The 22,844-nt window shown below is 27.9% G+C and overlaps 5 protein-coding genes across 5 annotated transcripts; 4 read left to right on the top strand and 1 right to left on the bottom strand.

Annotated features, from left to right (window-relative positions):
* Positions 1–461: 461 nt before the first annotated feature.
* Positions 462–1,916, bottom strand: OCT59_015912 (uncharacterized protein; the record flags this gene model as incomplete). Its single annotated transcript, XM_025327861.2, has 1 exon — positions 462–1,916. Exon 1 carries the CDS (start codon positions 1,875–1,877, stop codon positions 462–464), a length of 1,416 nt encoding a protein of 471 aa, XP_025169206.1. The 5' UTR covers positions 1,878–1,916.
* Positions 1,917–2,324: 408 nt separating this feature from the next.
* On the top strand, positions 2,325–3,084 carry OCT59_015913 (uncharacterized protein; the record flags this gene model as incomplete). The annotated part of the gene is made up of 4 exons (XM_066132137.1): positions 2,325–2,404; positions 2,741–2,776; positions 2,876–2,947; positions 3,030–3,084. The coding sequence occupies 4 exons, from the start codon at positions 2,325–2,327 to the stop codon at positions 3,082–3,084; spliced, it is 243 nt and encodes an 80-aa protein (XP_066003156.1).
* A 177-nt stretch (positions 3,085–3,261) lies between these two features.
* Positions 3,262–4,685, top strand: OCT59_015914 (uncharacterized protein; the record flags this gene model as incomplete). Its single annotated transcript, XM_025321318.2, has 2 exons — positions 3,262–3,391; positions 3,496–4,685. 2 exons carry the CDS (start codon positions 3,262–3,264, stop codon positions 3,972–3,974), a joined length of 609 nt encoding a protein of 202 aa, XP_025169207.1. The 3' UTR covers positions 3,975–4,685.
* Positions 4,686–7,097: 2,412 nt separating this feature from the next.
* Positions 7,098–7,406, top strand: OCT59_015915 (uncharacterized protein; the record flags this gene model as incomplete). The annotated part of the gene is made up of 1 exon (XM_025321319.2): positions 7,098–7,406. The coding sequence occupies one exon, from the start codon at positions 7,098–7,100 to the stop codon at positions 7,404–7,406; it is 309 nt and encodes a 102-aa protein (XP_025169208.1).
* Positions 7,407–18,271: 10,865 nt separating this feature from the next.
* OCT59_015916 (uncharacterized protein) lies at positions 18,272–19,165 on the top strand (the record flags this gene model as incomplete). The annotated part of the gene is made up of 1 exon (XM_066132139.1): positions 18,272–19,165. The coding sequence occupies one exon, from the start codon at positions 18,272–18,274 to the stop codon at positions 19,163–19,165; it is 894 nt and encodes a 297-aa protein (XP_066003157.1).
* Positions 19,166–22,844: the final 3,679 nt, after the last annotated feature.

Consider the following 22,844-nt stretch of genomic DNA (forward strand, 5'->3'; position numbering starts at 1 on the left):
ATGATTCGAATAATAAAAAAAAGGCTAATATTAGTACCAAAAACTTCGTAAAATCGATCAATTTTTATTTAAATCGCGTACCATTTTCTAATAGGGTTCGATTATATTAAAATTCATGATCACGGAGACGTTCATTTACCCTTTCTTCTAACAAAATCACAAAATCAATCAATCCCCCACAAACATTATATTTTTGCTTTAATCATAAATGTGCCTCCACGTTACATATAACAGTATCGTTGAAAAGTGAAATCGACATTTGATCGACGTTGGTTTTTTACGGTATAACATTGACATCACGTGTATCGCCATAAAAATCTCACTTCGCCTTCGTTTGATCGAATGAAAATTTTAATTTTTTTTGACAGATATAATTTTTTTTATTATTATCCATCTTAGGATGATTTATTAACAATTATATACATATCTATATACAGAAAAAAAAAATCCCCCCAAAAAAATCATGACCATTCAAAATCTTCGAAAGTACGCCCACACCTAGTATAATGATCATATTTTTCAATCACTTTTTCAGCCTTATATTGTTCTTTTAATCTAAAATAGTTTATAATAAAATTATTTGATGAAATAGTTTGTAATAACATTGGACGTTTATCACGTTTATCCTTCCAATTATCAAAAAATAATTTCAAAGATTCAAATTTAACTTGATTATTATAAAAATTAAATTTAAACTTGAATAAACAAGGTGGGGAAGATCTAGTCAATATTTCAAATAATTTATCCCAATCAAATAAATTATCGTGAGCGAGAATAAATAAACCTTCCAAATATTTGCAATTAATTAATAATTTTTCTAATTCCAAAGTACCACTATATCTAAATAACATTTTAAGAAATTTAAGATTGGGACAATGTTGACAAATAGTTTGAATAATTACTTTATTATCAAATTCATCATGATTTATACAATCAATATTTATCTCATTAAGATATCCACTCGTATTTTCAATTAAACTTGTTAAAGCTCTAATTGGAACTCTTTTAGCTCTTAATATTTGTAAAAAAGGTAAGGATAAATTTTTCAAACAATTCCAAGTATAATAATAATAACAATCCATTTCTAATACTTTTAGATTTATAAAAGATGAAAGAACATTTGTGATTGGTTGTTTGGTTATCTTAAAATATTCTATAGTATTTGAATGTTGAATCAATGAATCTTCGAGAATTTTACAAAATGAATCACCAACGTATTGATTATTGGGTAAAAGACGAATATTAAATAATTTTTTGGAATTTTCAATTAATCCAACAATTCCATAATTATTATTTTGAACTTCAATATTAAATTCTAATTCTTGTATTGATTCACATATTTCAATTAATCCATTTAAAACATTATCGTTTATATTAGTATTACAACTGAGGAATACAAGTTTTGAAAAGCATTGTTCAGCCCCAGGAATAAGATTTATTTGTTGATCAAATTGATAAGGTATATAAAGGTGTGTAAATTCTCTTCTTTCATTGATAAAAAGATTCAATATTTCATTTTTAATAATTGAAATTTTTGATTTTTCGTTAATAGTATTGATTATCTTTTTAATCGAATTTAAATTTAAATGTCTACAAAAACTAATATAATCAAATAAAGGTTTTTGATAACAATCTATTAAAAAATCAACTCCTTGACTCATTAAATCATTTTTAGATTCATTTGAAAGATGTGAAACTATCACATTTAATAATAATCTCTTCTTTTTCTTCAAATATTTCCATGGATTTTTCCATAAAATTGGTATAATTACTTCACACCAAGTTCTATTAACTGAAAGACATAAAAGAAGTGTCTTTTTATCATTTTGTAATCTTTTAAATATTAAATAAAGAATATCTCGATTTAGGTCGGTCATTTTTTATTTTTTATTTTTATGAAAAAGAAAAAGTGTTGCAATATTTTTTATGACATATTTGTAATACATAAATATTTATCGCATCAATGATTTGTGGAATATGGGAATGTGATACAGATTACTTTTCTGTGTTGTATCATGTGATAATAATTTGTATGACGCAACGATCGATCAAATAATCCAAGAAATAGGGAAAGCTCGTGATTACTTGTGATTTGGTAGCAATTAGATACAAAATTCACGAATAAGGAAGAAACAAGAAAAATAATTTTCATATCAAATCAATATATCATTACATAAAAATTATATTATAACAACTCAATATCATAATAATTTCTTTAATTTGTGGAATATTAAACACAATAGTTTTTAAAACTTGTTACCATATAATTATACACTACGCAAGACGTTATAATAATAATAATTGTTATTTTAAATAAATAATTAATGGTCTTTGTGAATGCTTTCAAACCAGTCGTTGATGAGGTCGTGCGTGTAATATTTTTTATTGTGTCCGAAGAAACTATGTTGATCTAGATATTTTGTGTACGAATCGTAGTTTTTGGCAGGAAACGAGTCAGTTACAACTTACAACGTGGCTTATACGCAAATATTATCTTTTTGACATCTTTTTTTGACCCTCCTATATGTAACACAATATATGCGGGCCAAAAAAATAACACGAGGAGGGTCAAAAAGTAATTTTTGCGGCTTATACTGTGTCACAATACGTCTAAACTAAAATTGGAATCTTTGCCACATCGTTCTAGCACGATCTTTGTTTTCCCGCAGCTATTAACAAAATAGGATATTTGTACCGCAAAATGATCTTTCGGCGGTTTCTCATGTTCTTTTTATAACAGTCACTGCACGAATCTAGTTGTGAATACTGTAACAAGGTAAAAAATATTAACGTTACTAAATACTAAGGTCCTTTGAAAACGAGTAAACATTTTTTAACGGTTTAGTTTTCATATGGATAAATTAACATTTTTTAGGTCCGGACTTTTGGAGCGTCATTGTAAAATTGAAGCATATCTTTACAGGATCTTGACTATAAAAGGAGACTCGTAAGTCAAATTTCAGTTACCTTGGTGAATAATTAGATATTTCGGATATTTAATATTTTGTTGACGGCCCTTTTTCAAACAGTAACTTACGAAAACAAGTATATATGTATCGAAAAGGGTTCAATGCAAATACTTAGTTTATTTCCTATATTACCCTTAATCTATTTTTTCATGCTTGTTACTTATAGTAATAATAATATTCCACCGTACAGAATTTAGTCAATCTTCAAGTAATCTTCAACTAAAACACCAAAACGTTTGATAGACTTAAAGGATGTGTTATCGATGATGTGTAGAAAAATTGGAATTCAGAAATGCCGATAGATCAACAATATTTTAGCGAGTTAGAGATAATCATGATTAGATCATTCGCATGTATTCGAAATTGGAACGGTCTTTATTCTCGTGCGAACAAACTCATTCAAGAATTTAAGGGAAAAAAAGGTAGAATGGATATTAGTATACTACGTTATCAGTAACATCGAAATTTCGTAATTAGTGAATGTACGACGTGTATAGAAAAACTAACAAAATTTGTCAATTATTAGGAAGCAAAGACAGATGTTCTTTTTTAATTCATGAATGGAAATTCACCATCATTGTTATTTTCTTCGATGGTATGAGATTACAAAGCGCTATAGATAACAAACAAGCACCATTTGTAGAAAAATTGGAGATAGACGTGCGAGGACAGTTAACACCTTTGACATCAAATGGCAAGATTGATACGTTTAATATTGAAATTGGAGAAATAAGGAAATCCGACAGTGCAGATTTGATAACCAAAGGATATCGTCACTTGTGGTTAAACTTGAAAGAGTGTGGGAAATCTGAATACAATTCATTTCCGAAATCCTTACATATGGCGAAATCATTAGGCTTGATTGATCAATTTACGTCTTTTGTAGCTTGTCAAAATGTCATAAATTGTATTAAGGATGATGTTGAAGCGGTCATTGGTTATGCCTTAAGTATTATCTTTCCAGATTTAAAGTGTAATTTGATAGGTAATCTATATACGTCTTAAACAAATAAGACTTTTAATTCGCAATACCATGATGGGTTTGAGGGTTACAACTATTATGTGAATCATATCACTATCTAGTATTTACGTTCACTATCTAGTATTTATGTCCAATTTTATTACTCTGTTGATGTATGATCGTTTTTTAAATAATAAATAGAAATAGAAATAGTGATTTGATAGTATGATATCATTGTACACGAGAAATTCTTCACATAAAGCTAATTTTAAACACGGCAACAATTTCTACATTCCACAAAATACAATTCGTGAGTAGTTATATTTATTGTCTAATATGTTGTCAAAGAAAAACATCCCCTCGAACTTTTCTTGTCGATGTTGATATGGATCAATTGCTACCTCGAAAAATTATTAAGAGAAAAGGGTTTCGGAGTTCAATAATTTCTGTAGATTTTCAAGATATCCTACGATCATAGCAATCCTCAGGACCTAGATCGCGTAATCAAACTCACGGTTACTTTATTTCATGACAACTGCATATGTGCTTGCGATAATATTTTTTCCGCAGCAATTAACAAGAAAATTGCTATTCGGAATTTAATTATGAATTTTCGTTTATGGTTAATTTGTTAATGTACCATAAAGAAGTTGTAAATAAAAATTAGAATAACTTTTTTTTTTTTTACGCTAAGATTGTAAGTCAATTTATTAAAGTAATAAACAAAAACCATTGATACAAAAAATTACAAACTAAAAAAGAACTACTGGCTGCCCTATCTACCATAGTAAACTACCCAGACAGACGAACCCAACCTTGCCATAAATAATAGAAGATTTTGGGTGTTCATGTCTAAAATCAGATGATAATACTGGAGCACATAATACTTTATATGGACCCTAAATTTTTCGATATCGCATAATCGAAAAATCTGATATATACGGGTTGGGAGTATTATTCTGGGAGTTAACAAGTCGAAAATCGTCTTTTAAATACAAGACGGGGGACGATCACGCTCTAGGTTACTTATCCTTAATGGTTTAAGAGAAGAACCTATACTAAACACGAATGCTATATTTGTTGGATTATATCAAAGTAAGTATAAAATAGGGTATAATACTTTTCCGCAATGTTTTTTCACAATCTATTTTTACTTTATTTTATTAAAATGTTGGCAACACGAACCAGATAATAGACCGAATATTCACTAAGTAATTTCGGAACTTAATCTTATTAACCCTGAAAACAGTAATGTATCAACTCCCAGAGTAAGCGAAAATGAGGATTTATACTTGTTCAGATTAAATAAGCTTTATCGCAATTTTAGGATATTTATATGCAAGGTTGTGATTTCGTACAACTCTGAATGTTTTACTTTTAGTTATAACTTTGTATTATTAGTAAAAATACCCCTGATTTACATTTTGCTAATAATTAAGACCTGATTCACAATCGAATCGATTAGAGTCAACGCTCGTTATAGTGAAGCTTGTTATAGTAAATTTGGCTTATAGTGAACTTTTTTATTCCCCAGTTCACTTACTAATAAATCTTATTCGTTATAGTAAACTTCCTCGATATTCGTTATAGTGAATATCACGTGAAATAATTAGGTACATTGTTCATTTGTTCTCGAATCACTTTAAATACAAAATTAGGATTGGTATTTCACTCTATTATTGATAATTAAATGATAACAATGAAATTATTTGTATAAGGAATTAAATTTACGAGATCACTATTATCAGATAAAGAAATTATAAGTATAATAATTCAAATCCTGAAAATGATTATACAAAAGAGAATGAAAAATTAGAAATAATATATTATTAATAAAGAAATTAATAAAAATATTTCATTGGTCTAAATATACACAGAATTGGAATTCTTAAGGCTTTAAAATCAAAAATTAACAAAAATACTTTCGTCAAAAGAAATATTAATATAAAGTTCACTATAAAGAAATCTTTCGTTTTGTGAATATTCGTTATAGTGAACAAAAATGGTTGGAACCGAGAGTTCACTATAACGAGCTTTGATTGTACTCATAAAGCCGTAATTACCTTTAAACGGTATTTCCCTCTTGATTTGAATTTTGTAAGTAATAGATTAGGGAGTTAAAATAATTTGAAAATGGAAGTTTTGTATTTACAACAAAAATAGGGGACTCGTTGATCGCCTCAAACAAATGTCCCTGATTTGCTAATGAATGCGAAATGGAACAAAAAATTAAAGAATCGCTAAAATCAGATCATTTCAAAAATGGAAGTTTTATTATTCCGTCATCTACTTCATTACAGATCTCGATCCTATTGACCTATACATTCATTATACATACCGAATTTCTGTCGAAAATGACACGATTTTTCACGTTCGAACTTTCTCTTTGGGCTTATTGTATTATCTGAAGTTAAGTATTCAATTTAATTGGTAATAAATCTCTAATCATTTACAATAATTAAAATTTATTAATAGTGATTACATGGTATCTCTAAAAAAAACTTTTGTATATAAAACAGAGTATAACAGATAAACAAAGAGTATAAAAATAAAATAATTTGGTGATGTTTAGATTACACTTGTATTTCTTTTTTAACGTATGTGGGTTTTTTTGCATTTAATTTTGAGGGAAACAATGGTCCACTAGTCAATTTTGAGGTAAACAATGATCCACTGGGCCAATTCAAATTTTTCGATCGGCGAATTTTATTGGTTGGTGTAACCAGACCAGACCTCGGTTTGGTCGATCGAAAATTCCCAGTCGAAATCATATTTTGCAGATTGTCCTTATTAATATTACAAAATATTAAAAATATTACAATGTGAATATTGTCTAAATTAAAAAAAAAATTGATCAGTAACTATAAATGGACAATGAAAAATACATTTAAACTCCTTAATTGCTTAGTTCGAATGCGTTTTATACCAAATTAATATCATTGTATTACATACTAATTAAAAAAACATACCTCTAAAGATTATCTTGAAAAAGATTTGTTTGCACGAAAAATAAAAATTGTGGAATTTTCTTTGGATCATTCTTTGAATTTAAGTGTAGAATAAGGACGACCTTTCAAATTTTGCTATAAATATACCTTCAATTCCACACGACTTAAACGATCAAAGAACATTTCTTCGTAAAAAAATCAAATTAAGTTAAAATCAAAATGAAATTCAAGCTTTTCTACCTTTTCTTTATTTTGGCTATTTTTGCTGCTATTACTTTAGCATTTGACGATCATTTGGTAAAACGTCAAGGGAATGATGAAAAAGATGTTGAAGCCAAAGCTTTGCCTGCTATTCTTCTCGCTCTTGCTAGGAAATTTGGCGCCTCTCTTGTTGCAAAGTGTCGTACCAACTCTTGTCGTGGTAGATGTCCTGATCAACTTTGCAAAGTTCCTAATCTGTCTTGTTGTAACCTGGCATGTGAAATCGGAATTGGTGCTCGCATTCCTCGTGTCGGCGGTCGGTGTTAAATAATGGAAAAACTTTAGAAAATTCACATATTTAATTATATACTTTATATTAGAAGGTTAACGATTCAAATTAAATATGATTTTCTTTTTTCTATTTCCTTCTTAATCTCAATAATATTACTTTTGGTTTAGCACCATTTAGAACATTTATACAATTATAGTTTGTTTCTAGTAAAGTTTATTAGTGTTATTTTTGTATCCCTAGACTATTTATTTACATGATATAAATCATACTAATAAATAATATACTAATAATATTATTACCGCACTTTCAAAATCCTGTATTCACATGAATGTAATGAATGTAATGAATATCCTAATCCTACTTCGGCTATGTTTCTTAGGATTTTGTACTTTCGGAACAAGATTTTGTAGTAATTCATTATAATTACTTAATGAAATATCTCGTAATGACTAATTTCTATTGTCGAATATAAAGATTAAACTAATCGTTCTCGACTATGTGAAAGTGTACAAAAGTGCGAGCACAGAAAAAGGAACAATAGATTTTTATAGTTCCTTTTTTTTAGTTCTAATTTTTTTTTGCAAATTTCACAACGATATCTTAAACTCAGCCCTAAAAGCCATGACATTGTAATAAGATTTCATACTTCGCCATAATTCATTATTTCCTTATGCAAACGGACAATATACTTTCTAAATAAATCTCTCGTTATATTTCTTCTTAATATGGTATAACAAAATGTAGAAAAGCCGGTCGTCATAATAATTTTTTTTTTGTTATATCGACATGTTTAGGGCGTTTTTTTTACAACAGGTTTATTTATATCAAACCTCAAGATGGTATCTAAGCCACTTTGATGATTTCGTATTACAATTACAAAAAAATTTTCAAAAAAACTATTTATATGACGCGTGTTCTTAAGGAAAATCTAAATGATAATCTAAGTAGTAATCGAACACACGATAAATATTAATCGATTTGCTACTCCAAGAATACTCTAAGAATAAATTTTTTCCTAATTCGTTCAAGCAGATCCTGTCTAAAAAGAGTAGACATTGCAAGTGTTTTGATAGAGAACACTTATAGTTTTATGATAAAAAGTACCGCAGAACAACGCAGATTAGGAAAAACATAATAACTTCTTATTACGATAGACAAATAATGTGACATTAATGCAACGACTAATCGTTAAGAATTCTAATTTCGAATTATTTTAATTCAATATATTAACATAAAGGGCCCCATGTAAAAAATGTTACTGAATACTAATTTACAATTATGATAACTAAATTGGGATAATACACTGGACGTAGGGCTGTTGGGCCCTATTTATTTAAAAATTTAAGTTTCAGTTTTTTATAACAAATTTCCTTCCGTAACGGTTAATTTTTTGTTTATAATTTTGTTTTTTTGTTTCATTGTTTTTTTTAGGAGTGTCTTCTTTAGTTAGGTTTCATTTTATTTATGGTTATAGGATTTGGGAGACTTATTTATGAGGATCATGACATTGCACGACAGTACTGTACATATTATTATAATTAACACTTTGTATTTAGATGGATTGTCTTGCTATAGAGCCGTTGATCCTTGAGGTCTGCGGTTTTGTATATTAGTCCGTAGTCCGTACCTTTACAGAAATTAATAAAGAAATGCAGTGCAATGATTTTTAAAAAAAACAAAAACATAAGAAACGGAAAGAAGGAAAGAGACATCAACAAGGAAGCAGGGACGGTCACTTCATCCACGAATGCCTCAAAATAGAACGTATGTGGGTTAGACAAAATCGCGGCAAGTAGAAATAAAAACAAAGATATAACAGAAGATAAATCGATTGACGAAGACGAAGTAATGGATCTGATCAAAAAATGGAGAGTAGGAGTAAAGGAGTTAGGTGAAATTTTCAAAAGAATCTCAAAGTCCAAAGAGGAAGTGAGGCAAAGTAAAAACGATATAACGACATATGCCGTAGAATTATTAGTCTCAGCTTTAAATTCCCCATCTTTATATGATCTTTCAATCATTTGAATAAATCCATTCTTGGAGAAGTATTTTAGTTTATATTCAAGAAGTTTCTTAAATGGATAATGAACACAAGAACACCACATTTCTGGTGTTTCACCACTATACCTATATCCTGCACTACTACAGGATTTAAACCAGAATAGTAGTTAGTTTTAACCATTTTAAGGGTGTAGAGAGTTTATAATTGATCTTAGTGTTTTAGTTAATCTTTATCAACATATACTATAATATTATAGGATTCAAATTTATACAGATTTTGAATAGAAATTCATATATGTAAAACCTACTAATTCTCAATGCAATTAAAATTATCCTTGAATATTGCTTGCACAATTGCTAAAGAGTGTGGTGGATTTTGTCTTTCTGATAATTATATTAATAACATAACTCCTTTAAAGTGGTGTTGCTCTAAAGGCCATGAGTGGAATGCCTGTCTCTCTAGTGTAAAAAATCAAATACTTGGTGTCCATACTGTGTAGGTCGTAGTGTAGCTAAACATACTCTTGAAATGCTAGAAAAATTGCACATAGTAGAAATGGAAAATGTCTTTCCGAAAAATATATTAATTGCATGACAGCTTTACTGTGGCGTTGTTCTAAAGGTTCATGAATGGAATGCACCACTTAGTAATATTAAAAATGCAAATTCATGGTGTCCTCATTGTTCTGGACGATATGCTTGTGATATTGATCAAGCCAAGCAAATTGCATTTAGCCGAAATGGTGAGTGTCTCTCTATCTCATATTTTAATAACTATTATTCAGATTTATTATGGAAATGTGATAAAGGACATATATGGCATGCAACGCTTCATGCGATTAAAAATCATAATACCTGGTGTCCAATTTGCCGGAATAAATATGAAAATTTACGTCGTGAAATTGTTTCTAAATATTTGGGACCATCTTCAGGCATTCGCCGACCAGATTTCTTGAAAATTCCTAAACACCCTAAGGGATTAGAACTTGATATATATTATCCAGAACATGATTTTGCGATTGAAGTACAAGGTTCCCAACATGAAAAATATATCGAATTCTTTCACAGAGATCCCAATAATTTTATCAAACAGCAAGCACGGGATCAACTCAAGAAAGAGAGAATCAGATTTCCCTAAGGTATGTTTGGTATTACGAAGACCCATATGTAGTTATTCCAGAGCATCTTCGTGAATTGGGACATATTGAATAAACTCAAATATTTAAATCTTTTGCGATTCGTTATTATTTTTTTCGAATATAATTTATTCATCTGGAATTACACGAAAAATCTAACTAATTATTATTATGAGCGAAATCTGCAACCATATGGTTAATCGTCTGCGCAAATTAAGGTGGCTTAGTTGTGAAACTTTTCTGTCGCACAGGATCTATTGTATGACGGCAATGTGATTTTATGATTTTATCAAATAAAACTGATTCGGAATTTGAATCAATATAATGATTATTTTTTCATAAAAGAACGATAGTTTCTTCTCGCTCTTCTAATAGTCTTCTATTATGGCTCAAACGGCAGGTCAATTACTAGGTCAGGTCGTTCCAGTTTGCCAATGGATCCCGCAAAATACACCTAATACAACTTCGACAATACCTGCTTACCCACGATTTCCAGACAACGTGAGGGAATGGATCGGATTCTTTCGAACTGTTAGACTTGTTGGTACGCAATTTCCCCTTCCGGGAGGTCAATTCCCATTGGATTCATAAGTGCATCATCTCTCATAGTTGAAGGAAATGCAAAAAGTCGTTTACGAGAAAATGTTTTATTGCCTGTCGAAGCAGTATTACTACAAGGAGCAATATTTGATGAGACACCCGCCGGATTTTTGGGCTCTTCTGATCATGTTCTATGCACTAATAATTCCACAGTGGCCAAGATGCCGGTAGAAATGAAAACGCGCCACAATCTTGATTTACGCGGTTATAATTTCTGGGATATTTATCGATATAACGACCGGCGTGGAATAATGGATCCAAATTTTATTAGTGACCAGCGTCGAAGATTCGATCCAAATTTTAGATTCAAGAAACGTATCCTATCGCAGATATTTGGTGAAATGGCCTGTAATGGCCTCCATTATGGAATTTTATCAAATTATAGCGATACATATTTTCTCAAGCGAGAAGAAACAAATCCAACCACCATTTATATTTCCCATGTTGTTCAACCCACTGATACTAATCCGACTTTACGCGAATGCGTTTGCTATATCAGCCAACTTGCCATTAATGATAATGTTGGTAATAGATTGGGACGTGTAGAGCTTGACAGTTATTCATATAATGATGATGATGATGATGATGACTCTAGTTACCATGATCCTGATGATTATGACGACCCATATTACGACCCTGATGATGACTCTGATGGCTCTGATGATGATGGTGATGATTATACTGGTTTAAGGAAGAGGAAGAGAACATCAAAAAGCAGTAGTAAACCAATTGCGAGTTCATCCAAGGGAATTACTACTGTAGATAAGTACATAGGTGGCGGATCATTTGGTAAAGTTTTTTCTGGATATTATGATAATCAAGATGTAGCATGGAAGACTTGTGATGCATATAAGAAGCAAGAGGCGATGAAAACGCTAAAGCATGAAGCTCATATATATTCTATTTTGAAAGAATGTCAAGGTACAATTTTTTTTTTCATTCATAATATTTTTGGATAATATTAACTTGTCTATTGCAATATTGATATTAGGTCGTGATATTCCACGTTTGTTCTACAACGGTTACATTTATGACGGATATCTTTTTGCGTTAGCGTTACAATTAATTGAGAGCGCCCATCACGTTGATCCGGAAAGACTCACTAAAGAGGAAAAAAAGTTAATAGTCAATCAGCTAAAGTCAATACATAATTGTGGCGTCCTACACAATGATATCTCAGAAAAAAATATTCTATATGAACCAAAGAGTCGCCATTACTTTTTTATTGATTTTGGCTTGAGTGAGGTCGTGGGTAGTGAGTCGCCGAAATTGCGCCAGGAAGAAAGAAGATTAAAAAAATTTTTAAAACTTTAAATATTTGGACGCATAGGACTATACCGCATTATCGCACTAGATGAAGAATAAATGAATTTTTATTATTGCAAGCTACAATATATATATTACTTTCATAAAATGTAATAAATCATGAAATAAATCATATATTTTGCACAACTTATTTTCCAATAAATATTTATTAAATAATAAAAGTGAGTTGGAAAAAGAAACATATGTTGAAATCTTTATTATATTTTTTTTTATTTTTTCGTAAAGCAATAAATGAGAAAGGGCCGGCCGGCAAAGTAAAAAATGAAAATAATAAAATAAATGGAGTAGCAGGATGTTTCAAGGGAGGAATTAGCCGAGCCCTAACCCATATAATGGCAGTTCCTACCCACTACTCCGCATTATTATTATTATTATACTATCAACCCATCTCATAATTGACATCACTGTGCTAAAATTTTGGATCCCTTTACCATAGTAAAAACTTTCTACAGTACTCTTTCCAACTTTCCAATCTTTTCCTAGTAAGATGTCGAATTTCACGTCTCACAGTTTCAAACGCATAGTCATTAGTCTCCCCCATTTCCTTTTTCGAGTCGAAAACTCTCTTAAAACGGTTCCTATTTTCATCTAAAGATGAGTTGGATGAACTGGATGATGGAGTAGAATTACTTGACCGATAAAATTTTTTCAATTGATCTGCAAATTCACCTGAAATTAAATCCCGTGTACGCTGATCAATTTGATATTACACGAAAAATATTTTATTAAGTAGTATATCGCCGTTATTTAAAAAATTATTTAATAATATAGGGCGTAAGTTAATTCTATTATTATTATTATTATTTATTGTCATAATATTTACAAATAATTTAAACTAACTAAATTCTTCATTTAAAAAATTACTTAAAATATAGAGAGTAAGTTATTAATTTAATTCTATTATTACTTATTGTTATAATATTTGCATATAATTTAAACTAACTAAATTCTTTATTGAAATAATTATTTAATAATATAGAGAGTAAGTTATTTATTTAATTCTATTATTACTTATAGTTATAATAATTTACATTTAATTTAAACTAACTAAATTAAAATTATTTAATAATATAGGGCGTAAGTTATTTATTTATCGCAGTTTTCAGAATTCTGTGTACGTTGTGATGATTGAGTGATTATGATTGCAGGACGATTACATGATGATTACAGGACAACATAGTCCGATTTTTGTCCGGTAATTGTCCTGTAATCTAATAATTTTTTTATTAGATGATCTATAGGGGGGTAGCACAATTTTGAAAAGTGCGATAATTCTATTTTAACTTATTGTTATAATATTTACATACAATTTTAAACTAAATTATTTTGTAATTTATTTTAGTTTGTAAGTTGTAAGTTATTTATTTAATTCTATTTTTACTTATTATTATAATAATATTTACATATAATTTAGTTCGTAAGTTATAAGTTATTTATTTAATTCTATTATTACTATTTGTTATAATATTTACATGTAATTTAACTAACTAATTTCTTTATTTAAAAATTATTTAATAATATAGAATGTAAGTTATTTATTTAATTCTATTATTACTTATTGTCATAATATTTATAATATTTAAATTAACTAAATTCTTTATTGAAAAAATTATTTTGTAATTTATTTTAGTTGGTAAATTATAAGTTATTTATTTAATTTTAATTTTACTTATTGTTATAATATTTACATATAATTTAAACTAATCGCTTACTTGATTTTACTAGTAAAGAATTGAATGAAATTCTTGAAAGTGAAGATTCACATACTAGTAGTATAACTGAAGAATTAAATGATTGTATAATTAATGATATGAATAATTAGGTATGTAATATAGTATACAAAGAAAAATTAATTTTGAAAGTTTATTATGTAAAAATTAAATTTATTTATTTAATTATTCAGATGAAATGACTAATTATTAAGGATTCATAGTTTTTTTAAGTGATATTTTACATGATAACATGATGTATTCAACAGAAATTGTTTTTTATTTCATTCTTTAGTTTTATTTAAACACTAAGGTTAGAGTAATAAGATATTTTACAAGTTTCTTAGTTTGTAATTTAAATAATTTTTTTTTTTATAGCTTACCCAATATTAAATTTTTATATTTTACTTAGAATTATTTAAACAGAGTAGTAAATATTTTACAAGCTACTTAGTTTGTAATTTAAATAAATCTTTTTTTTATAACTTTTCTAATTATTAGATATAAATTATCAAAATAATAATATAAAATAATATAAGTATATAAAACTATTTTTAATGTATAAAATTAAATAAATAATGTAAAATTTTTTATACTCGTATCAATATATAGCTGATTTTATTTAATTTATATTGATGACTTTATTTTAGTACTATTTAAATATTTTGAGTAACATAACGATAAGAAACTACAACAAGGACATTTGCTGGATTGTCTAAAGACCCTTTTATAAATTCTGCTAGCTTTATTATGCATTGATTTACAGTGATAGTGCAATGAGGTAGTTTTATCTCATCAAATATGAGTTCCTGTCAGTGACATAAATCTTTGCGAGGATCTGAAGTCTGGTTTTATACCATGGTTATGTCCTTGTAACTTTCAGATTCGCCATTGACCTTTTGTTTCAACAATAAAATGGAAACACATATTAATAAAGTTAATATACCGTATTATAATGATGACATGAATCTTACCAAATCAATGAGAATTTGGTTTTATTGAATATTTCTTCGAGTCTTTGATGACAATATGGATGGATAATGTATCTTTGTCCATTTTTTATTCTTATTAAAACCACAAGATAAATAAGTAAGCTGCAAGGAAAAAAAAAATAAGATTAATAATACTGTCAATAAACACTTTTATCAAATTTAATACTTAAAAATTTCTCGAAACTGTTTGCATACAGTCGAAAATATCTTTTGCTAATAATGTATTCCCTTTTGTCCAATCGTTACGCCAGTAGTTCTTAGTCACTCAAATGCTAAAGAAAATAAATAAACAAATTTATGTAGTTGCTGATTGCTTGTAATAATTTTAAGGAAGGTACCTTACCCTGTTGTATTCAATTAATTAATGAACTTGGACGATCTTGGTTCCATATCTTTACAGAACATTTAACATATTCTGGCTTAAGTTCATTGAAATACATAATTGACAATAGACATAATAATATACAAAGTTAATATTATAGCCAAATTTCCGCAACTTTGCATAAAAAATACTAACAAAAATATATCAATTCCTTTCGCATATGATAAGGTGGGATCGATTTAAATCATAATAACTTATGATAGAGAGATTTTGTGCTCATTCTTCGTTACAACTATATATATATATCAAAGAGAATGAGATTGGGCTATATCACTTAAAGAAATCTCAAACTGATATTTCTCAATGCTTACGTCATTTTCAGAGACATTATTATGACAACATTATTAATCGCATGACTCCATAAGACGACCTTGAATAATATGATCCAAATTAACTAATATTTATTTTTGAAAGATTATGTTATCATCAATGAATACTATATATTTCGTGAACCACCTCTATAAAAGGGTTACTATCGTTCTCACATATTATTTCTACATCAGACGCTTGACTTTGAGAGGAATGCAGATTAGAAATGTAAAACAGAACGCAAAACTGAATTGATCAAAATTCCTGAATGGAATTTCCCGTGGAAACTTATGTCCTTCTCCTCAGCTGAACTAGATGATTCATCTTCTACTCTTTGTCGTTCTAGAGTTTGTCTTTCGTCATCTTCAATAGTAGTAGTTTTGATCTACCCATGTCATTTTTAAGGAGGATGCTTAGCCTCAAATTATTTGTTAAAAAGTATTATTGATTCGTAAGCTATTTTCACTATAAATCTTTATGAAATATCCTATACCTATAGATTTTGTATTTTCGATCAAATTTCTTATTTTTTTTTTTTGAACTCTTAAAATTTCCAAAAAGATAGAGTTAAGAGATAAATATTATGATTTATGTAAAGCTTGCAGGTCATATGACAAATCAATTAATAATTAATTTTATTTTTCCATAAAATATTCTTGAAATTATTTGAAAGACTAATTTTCAATCAGCAAATCATCAATGTGTTTTAAGCTATATTTTAATAAAATTTTAAATATTTTTAATGATTATTAACATCAAACAATAAAAATAAATGTACTTCACTTATTTATTTTTCTGTTATATTCTGTGATCCATTTTGCCTTTTTAAAGTAACTTTCTTTAAGTTTTGGTTCTCTTTTTTTATAGCTTCCATCATTTTGTTTATTATATACTAATTTATCGTTAAATCTATGTTGGAGACAAATCCACCTTCACCAATTTCTTTTATATATATCAAACGGTACCATTCAAGAAATTTTTCAATAAAAATGTATATACTATTTCTCATATCATACATTGAAACTTTTTATCAATATCAGAATTACCGCTGGACCACTACCATTCTTTTAAGTGGATCACATTCTTCACATCGTAATAATACAGTTTATCGCAATAAGAGCAATATTTATAGTATTTAAATTCGGGTTTCATTAAGTATATTTTTGATACAGAAATTCTCTGTTTTTAATATTTTATATACTGTAAATACATATTCTGTTTTTAGTATTTTATGTATATTCATATTTTGTGTTACTAAATAACCAAAATAAAAGGCAAGATTTTTTCCGACCCGTATAATATTTATGAGTTTAAAGTTCTCATTCTAATAATGAAATAAAAAAAAACAATTTTTTTTTTGAAAAATAAGTAAATTTATAAAAAAAATTCATGAGATCTCATTATAATTTAGCTAACAGAAATAAAAAATCGTAAATCTTGTATCAATTCATGTAACGCAAATAAACGAAAAAATTTTCATTTCTCATACTTTTTTAATAAATATGGGACTTATGCCGTATATTTGTTAATTAAACAATATTTGTATTTTTTAAACTTCAACTTTGAGAGCATTTAATGTTTGGGCTTTAAGTGTTTAAGGTGATTTACATTGTAGATGTAAATTAGTTTATTTATATATGTAAAAAGATAAAATGTAAATTACGTTTAATACATTTAATACAATAGAATAGATTATATATCCATTATAATGATTATATACTTTCAACGCTAAACCAATCCATATTCCTAAAAACTATTTTTATTTCCCTATTTTATTAAAAATCAAACTCAGTAGACAATAATTCGCCAACATACCATGTGAGAAACTAGTAAAGGTTCAAAATGTCCTTTTTTTTTATCTTTTTTCTTTGTCTTCTCTTAATATTTTTTTTCTTTTCACCTTTATTCTTTAAACAAACAATATTATGAAATTATAATAAAGAAAGTCGTCTTTTAACTTTTTTTTTTAATAGATGAAATGTTCTTTTATATGTTGTTTCATCAACAGCGTATTACTGTACAACTCTTTGTGAACCTTACAAACTCCTTAATTTTAAACAAAGACTTAATACTTGTATAAAAGAAGTAAAGTAATAAATTACTAATAAGTATAACAAATAATTTTCGATCAACAAAATTATTTTACGTAAGATTACACCATACGATCACTTTTTTACGCCATCAATGTGAATTTTAGCCAATTAGAAAAAGGATGATCATCGCGGCTGCGCCCCATATTGGAATGGTAACTCAAAATTAAATTTTTCGACTAATTCGACTAATTAAAATTTTTATTCTAAATTGGTGTTACACAACGACAAAAAAAGTTAAAACTACGGTGGAACAAAATCAGCCACAATTGATCTACAATGTTACCATACATTTAGTCGACATAACGGTGAGACGAATCAAAATATTTTTTTTTCTTTTTCTTTCCTTTTTACAATGTCTGATAAACAACTTCTTAATACAGATATTATTTATTCATTTAATATTAATAATTCATTAAATGAATTTTCTCAAATTATTCAAAATTTTAATAAAATAAATATAAAAGAAATAAAACCTACGATCAAAAATAGTATTTTTGATGGAGATTTAAGTATTATAATTGATGAAATGGTTAATTTTATTTTTAAAGAATTAAATGAAGGAATATATAAAGAGATAATAAATAAAAATTTTATTAATTTTATGAATGATCATGAAATAATTCCAAAAGAAATTTATAATTATATTTTAAATGATCAAAATAATTCAAATTCTATTTATTTACTTGGATATTTTAATTATTATGGAATTGAAGTTAATATTAATCAACAAAGAGCATTTGAATTATATCAAAAATCTATGAAGTTAAAGAATCATGTGGCACAATTAGAACTTGCTGAAATGTATATTTATGGAATTGGTGTTAATAAAAATCATGATAAAGCTTTTGAATTAACAAAAGAATTAGCAGATATAGGTATTCCAAATGCAATAAATAAGATAGGTTATTGTTATGAAAATGGAATTGGAACTAATATTAATAAGAAAAAAACATTTGAATTTTATAAAGAGGCAGCAGATTTAGGAAATTCGAATGGAATAAATAATTTAGCTTATTGTCATTATAATGGAATTGGAACTATTGTTGATAAACAAAAAGGTTTTGAATTATATAAAAAGGCTGCAAATTTGAAAAATGATTTAGCTCAATATAATCTTGCTTTTATGTATGAAACTGGAAATGGAATTGAAGAAAATATCGAACAAGCAGTTTATTGGTATAAAAAATCTGCTGAGCAAGGATATCTAAATGCTCAAAACAAATTGAAAATGCTTCCAAAGTTATAATAATAGATCATGTATTTTTTTTTATATAGAAAAAATGACCCTTTCATACTTTCAAATTTATGTATTTAGCAAATTATACAAGTTTATAAGCAAATAGTGTTAGGAATTTATTATTAGTTTTGATCATTTTAATTAGATTTTATTGATATAACCTATTTATCACATATTCTTTTTTTATGAAAAATAAAAAAAAATAAATAGGAATGTTATAATTTGTTTTTGCCGATTGGTTTCTCCAATTTGAACTAAAATTTGAATAAAACAAAGGAATTGGGATAAATCCGGATAAAATGAACGAACTTGATATAATATATGAAAACTGGAGATTTGATTCTTTCATTTTATCAAATGGTTTAAAGGAAATGAAGGAAACTTTAGTTAAAATAAATCTGGATTTAAAACATATAATTAATTTTTCAAAAAAGAATAAGATAATTTGTTAAGATAATTTAAATAAATTGATAAAGAATTTTTAAAACGTCAAGGAAAGGTTCGGTTCTATATTAAAAATAAAATTAATAATTATTTTATAAATAAAAATTTTAAAATAGAAAAACTTTTACCACCTTCTTTATTAACGTATGAGATTATTAATTGATGAATTAACAGGTTTTAGTAATAAATTACCGAAATCCTCTATCCAAAGAATCCTTGAGCGAAAAAACTTAAAATTATTATATAAAATAAGAAACGCTGCCATATTATTAATGATTGCTGGCTCCCCATAGATAGGCATTTGAATTTGTGCGATCAACTAATCAGGAATGCAATTCATTTAGCTGCTAATTACATTAGTTATGATAAAATTTTTTTAAATAAATAAATAAATTATGAAATAGTTCACAATCGATAAAAAAAAAAGTCTAAAGTGCTTCTTTGTTATATTCTTTTAGTCGTATCTATATTTCAATAATTATATGCTAAAATATGGACACTCTAGAATGTGCAACAGGCTAAGGGATAGATATTCGGGAACTCTTCCGGATCATTCCGACAAAAATTTTAACGGAAGAAAAAGACGGTTTTAGAGAAATTTTATTAATAAAACATTCAAAAATAACCTGAAAAGTGGAGTCAGCATATAATTTTACAGAATATAGATATAGGTTACTTAGAGAAGATAAAGAGTTACTACACGCTGGCTCTAAAGGTTCAAAGAGAACGGAGAAATAATGCGACTAACAGAGTAGAAGATATGCTTTTAGAGTCAATACGGAAGTCTGTTGTCATAAAAAAAACTATAAAATATTAAGTTGTACTAGTACGTCTTATGAGATATATATAACGATGAAATGAAAAGACTTTCGAAAGAAATTTTGGATCTTAGACGTTGGCTGCGGGAGCGCAGCAGCGAAACAAAGTAATGTCACATGATGATGTAACAAAAAAGGTAAATGACGAATTATATTAGAGAAAAATAAAATATCTCAAGAAGTTGAATCAACGTGATTAGAAAATTAAAAAAGTAAAGTCCAACACTATAAATAGCCGTAAAGGGAAAGGTGTGGATAAACTACAGAAATCTAGGTTACAATACGTCATTGTTTAGCAACACACCGATTGAGATACTTGTGTACGACATTCCGGCGCGAGCGATAGAAAGAAGATAAAATTATTACTGTCTTCAAAAGCTTAGGATTGGTTAAAAGAATCTCGATTAAGACATAATTCAAGTATAAGTTAGTAAAAATAGAAATACATTTAAAGAGAGAACAAGAAAGTGCGGAGTGGTTGCAGAGAGCTAATATCAATATGATGATCGAACAATAAGAGGTTTTTGTTCCGGCTTCCAAAAAGTTATCAGAAATTAGGGAGATGTATAAGCTCGTAGCCTACAAAGAAGAATTGAAGAACTTGACGGATAAAGACATTATTGATTTTTATGGAGGATATGACTGGTTTTTTGGTAAAACCATTTACATTAAGAATAAAAGGTTTTTTTTTACGCGTATTTTGGTGATCAAAGTTAGAAGCAGCAGTCGGTAGCGAAAAGTATAGAATCAGAAGGCGTCGAACGGTGGAAGGCGTGTGGATCATTCCTCAAAGGAAAAAAAAGTTTTGATATATTCATTTCTAATAGGAATTTCCAAGTCTGTGATGAAAGATGTCGGGGCAATAATGAGCGTGGGATTAGAGGAATATGATAAGAATAGGAGAGATTTATGAGAAAGACGTGGAGGAGATTACGGCAGGAATAACTGAAGAATACGTTAAGGAAAAGGATGTGCTTAAAAAAGGTATACAGCAGAGTGCGGAAAGAATAATAAAAGCGATGGGTTGGAGTTTAAATGAATTGTTAGTACAGTAAATAAAGGTAGAAAAACGCAAGTTTTGTTTGAAGAAATACAAAAAACTAACGTTGAGCAAATTGCCCGAAGGATAGACCGAAGCCGATTGTATCATCGAAGAGTCATCAGGAAATTTTTTTATATGTAAAAAATATGCAATAATTTGTGCATGAAAAAATTGATTTGCACACCCTGAAAATGCATATTAATTGCATATTTAATATATATAATGTATTTTCCATACAATATATTGTAAAAAAATGCGTTGATTTTTATATAAATTTGTACAAAGAATTATACATATAATATTGTTAATTATATTGCATAAATTTTGAGAAATTTAACTATTTGTGCAATATTGAATACCCTGAGAATTTTGTGATGGTTTGGATGATTGCATTGTAGATATTGTTAATAAATATTGCAAGAGTGCGTTGTCGAATCTCGTTTCTAAGGATGTGTCGAATACGAACGATCATGTGACTCCGAATAAAATGGTTGACGTCATCAACGGATTTTAGGAAGAAGAAAAAAGCAGAGTTACCAGTAACTGAAGAGGATATGAATTTGTATGATCAGGTGAATCGGAATTGTTCATCACCCGAAATTAAAAAAGAAGAAATTTCTGAAGAAAAAATTAGACAAAAGCGAAGTAGTAAGGAGGAAATCAGTAGGGTGAAAGTGATAGGAGAGTGAGTCAGAAAATATTGCTACGGAGGTAGCATGTGAAAAGTCTGGTCAAGTAGGGAAAGGAAAGAAAGGTGTTAGGTCGAAGAAAAAGAAGAATAAAAAGAATTGGTAAGGTTATCAATAAAATATCTAATGTTTAGGGACGTAAGTATTAGCGTAGATTTTTAATTATAAAGGTAAATTAAGAATCATAAATAGCTAGTATGTATTTGGGTAGTGCTGTAGTTTAAAGTTTTATTTTTTGGTTTTATTTTGCAGTGCGTAGTACTACGCGATTTTCGCAATACTAATAAAGTTTATAAAAAAAAAAACAATAGGCTAAGCCTCCTTGTGGCGTAACACATTTCAAAAATAATAAATAATAAAACACTCTAATAAACGTACGTATCTTTAACTGCTCTAGGAGTTTGCTTAAAATTCAGAAATATTGGTTTTGACTTTAATAATTAAAACTAATTTTATCGTTCATACAGAGGGCGATCAAAATTATCCGGCCAGTTTATTTTGCTAAAATTTTGTTGATCATGATGTGTTAATGTAATATAAATAAGATATAACTTAGTATTTATAATCACAATAAACAAATTCCAATGCTTCATATTTTTCGAAAATATGAAGTCACCCTATAGTATGAATTTTATAAATTTTACAATTTTGTGTAAACAAACTTAAAAATATTAAAAATATCATAATTTCGCCAA

Source organism: Rhizophagus irregularis, chromosome 24 (genome assembly GCF_026210795.1).
Source record: "Rhizophagus irregularis chromosome 24, complete sequence".
NCBI lineage: Eukaryota > Fungi > Glomeromycota > Glomeromycetes > Glomerales > Glomeraceae > Rhizophagus > Rhizophagus irregularis.